Source organism: Myotis brandtii, unplaced genomic scaffold, assembly GCF_000412655.1.
Source record: "Myotis brandtii unplaced genomic scaffold, ASM41265v1 scaffold105, whole genome shotgun sequence".
Taxonomy (NCBI): Eukaryota; Metazoa; Chordata; class Mammalia; order Chiroptera; family Vespertilionidae; genus Myotis; species Myotis brandtii.
This window is the reverse complement of record NW_005353538.1, coordinates 570447-572173: the sequence shown is the minus strand read 5'-3', so window position 1 is coordinate 572173 and position 1727 is coordinate 570447. Positions and strand designations below refer to the sequence as shown.

Genomic DNA, 1727 nt, shown 5'->3' with positions numbered 1-1727 from the left:
CCCACTCCATCCTACCCGCACCGCCCACTCCATCCTACCCGCCCCGCCCAGGCGGCACTCACTGTAGACGCGGAGCTGGAGGCGGTGCTCCCGGGACCCAGGGAGCTTGCCCTGGCACAGAAAGACACGCTCATGAGGGGTGATGCCCCGCCCACTCCATCCTACCCGCACCGCCCACTCCATCCTACCCGCCCCGCCCACCAGGCACTCACTGTAGACGCGGAGCTGGAGGCGGTGCTCCCGGGACCCAGGGAGCTTGCCCTGGCACAGAAAGACACGCTCATCGTGAGGGGTGACGTGGGTCAGGGCCAGAGTAGACCCCGCATCCTGAAGGCTGAGCCGGTGCTGGTACTCCCCGGGCTCACTCTGACCAAGGCCATGGCGCACGCGGAAGATGGGTGTGGACTTCTCCTTGTGAACCTAAGGGGAGGCGCAGGGGAGGTGGGGTCCTGGGCCACAGGAGGGGACAGCCCCCCGCTGCTGCCCTCTGGAGCCTTGGCACTCACGGAAAACCAGTCCACGTTGCTGAGGTTGTCCTGGGGACGGGAGGGGCCGCACTGCAGGAGGGCTGTGCTGCCCACTTCCACCTCCACCAGCTCGGGCTCCGGCGGCTCGGCCTCTCCAAGCACACCTGGGGCGAGAGGACACCCAGCAGCTGCTTCGGCTCCAGCTGCTCCCCATCCCTCCTCCCACCCTGCTCCTGCAGCTGTTCTTCCGGCCACTTCGAGGGTCTGAAGAGGGCCCAGTCCTCTCCTAACCCTCGACCACTCTCTCACCTTCGCCTTGGACCAGCCCTCTCCCAGTTCAAGGGAGTTGGATGGTCATCTCTGGTCATTGGAGCAGAGACCCAGAGCGCCAGGCACCTCCCAGACGAGGCTGGCAGAGGGGCGACCGGGCTCCAGGCCAAGAGAAGGCCCCTTTCCTTCCAGGCCCCTCCCCCGAGTGAGCTCAGAGGGTGGGAATGCAGGGCATGTGCCAGGCTGGGGCACACAGGCCCCTTTGTGTCCCCGCACCCAGGAGACGACCACTCCTCTCCCCTTTGCCCCCCCCCCCAGCCCCGCCCAAGTCTCTCACAAGACCCACTGGTCCAATCCTGGTCAGAAGCTCCCCTTTCAGCAGCACCTCCATGAACACCCCACACACTCAGGGGGCCCCATTCTGGGAATCTTGTAAGTATCGAGGGGTCAGAGTCTCTCCCAGGGGTCAAGACATGGCCAGGCAGTGGACAGGGGTGACGTCAGTGCTGCCAGCCTGCTGCCTGCTCCATTTGGAGGTGATGTCACTGGATCCCATCCGCCTGGCTTGGGGAATCCCATCCCTGGACTCGGGAATCCCATCCCTGGACTCGGGACCCCACCTCCTGGACTTGGGGGTCCCATCCGCCTGGACTCGGGGACCCCATCCGCCTGGACTCGGGAATCCCATCCGCCTGGACTCGGGAATCCCATCCCTGGACTCGGGGCCCCATCTCCTGGACTCCGGGTTGTGGCCCTGGCCTGGCTCCCAGACAAGGACAGACAGAGTGGCCCTCAGGCCCCAGCAGAAACCTCCACCCGACCCACGGCCCGCACCCGGGAGAAGGGCTAGGAGAGCAGGACAGGGCGTCTGGACCTGCGGAGGCTGCGGAGCCTGATTGAGCCTTTTCCCCAGAAATGCAGTCCGCTCGGGAGGCTGTCGGCACCGGGCACAAGGCCAGCGAGCTGGCACTGCCCTGCCCCCCCTCCCCA

General features: G+C 66.3%; 1 protein-coding gene across 1 annotated transcript in view; it reads right to left on the bottom strand.

Annotated features, from left to right (window-relative positions):
- MCAM (melanoma cell adhesion molecule) overlaps positions 1–821 on the bottom strand; it is a gene marked incomplete at its 5' end in the record, with an annotated part of 13917 nt that extends 13096 nt beyond the window's left edge. The window contains 2 exons of the mRNA XM_014539868.1: positions 213–420; positions 507–821. Of these exons, the coding sequence (XP_014395354.1) occupies positions 213–420; positions 507–821 (523 nt within the window). The remainder of the gene's footprint in view (positions 1–212; positions 421–506) is intronic.
- Between the last annotated feature and the right edge of the window lie 906 nt (positions 822–1727).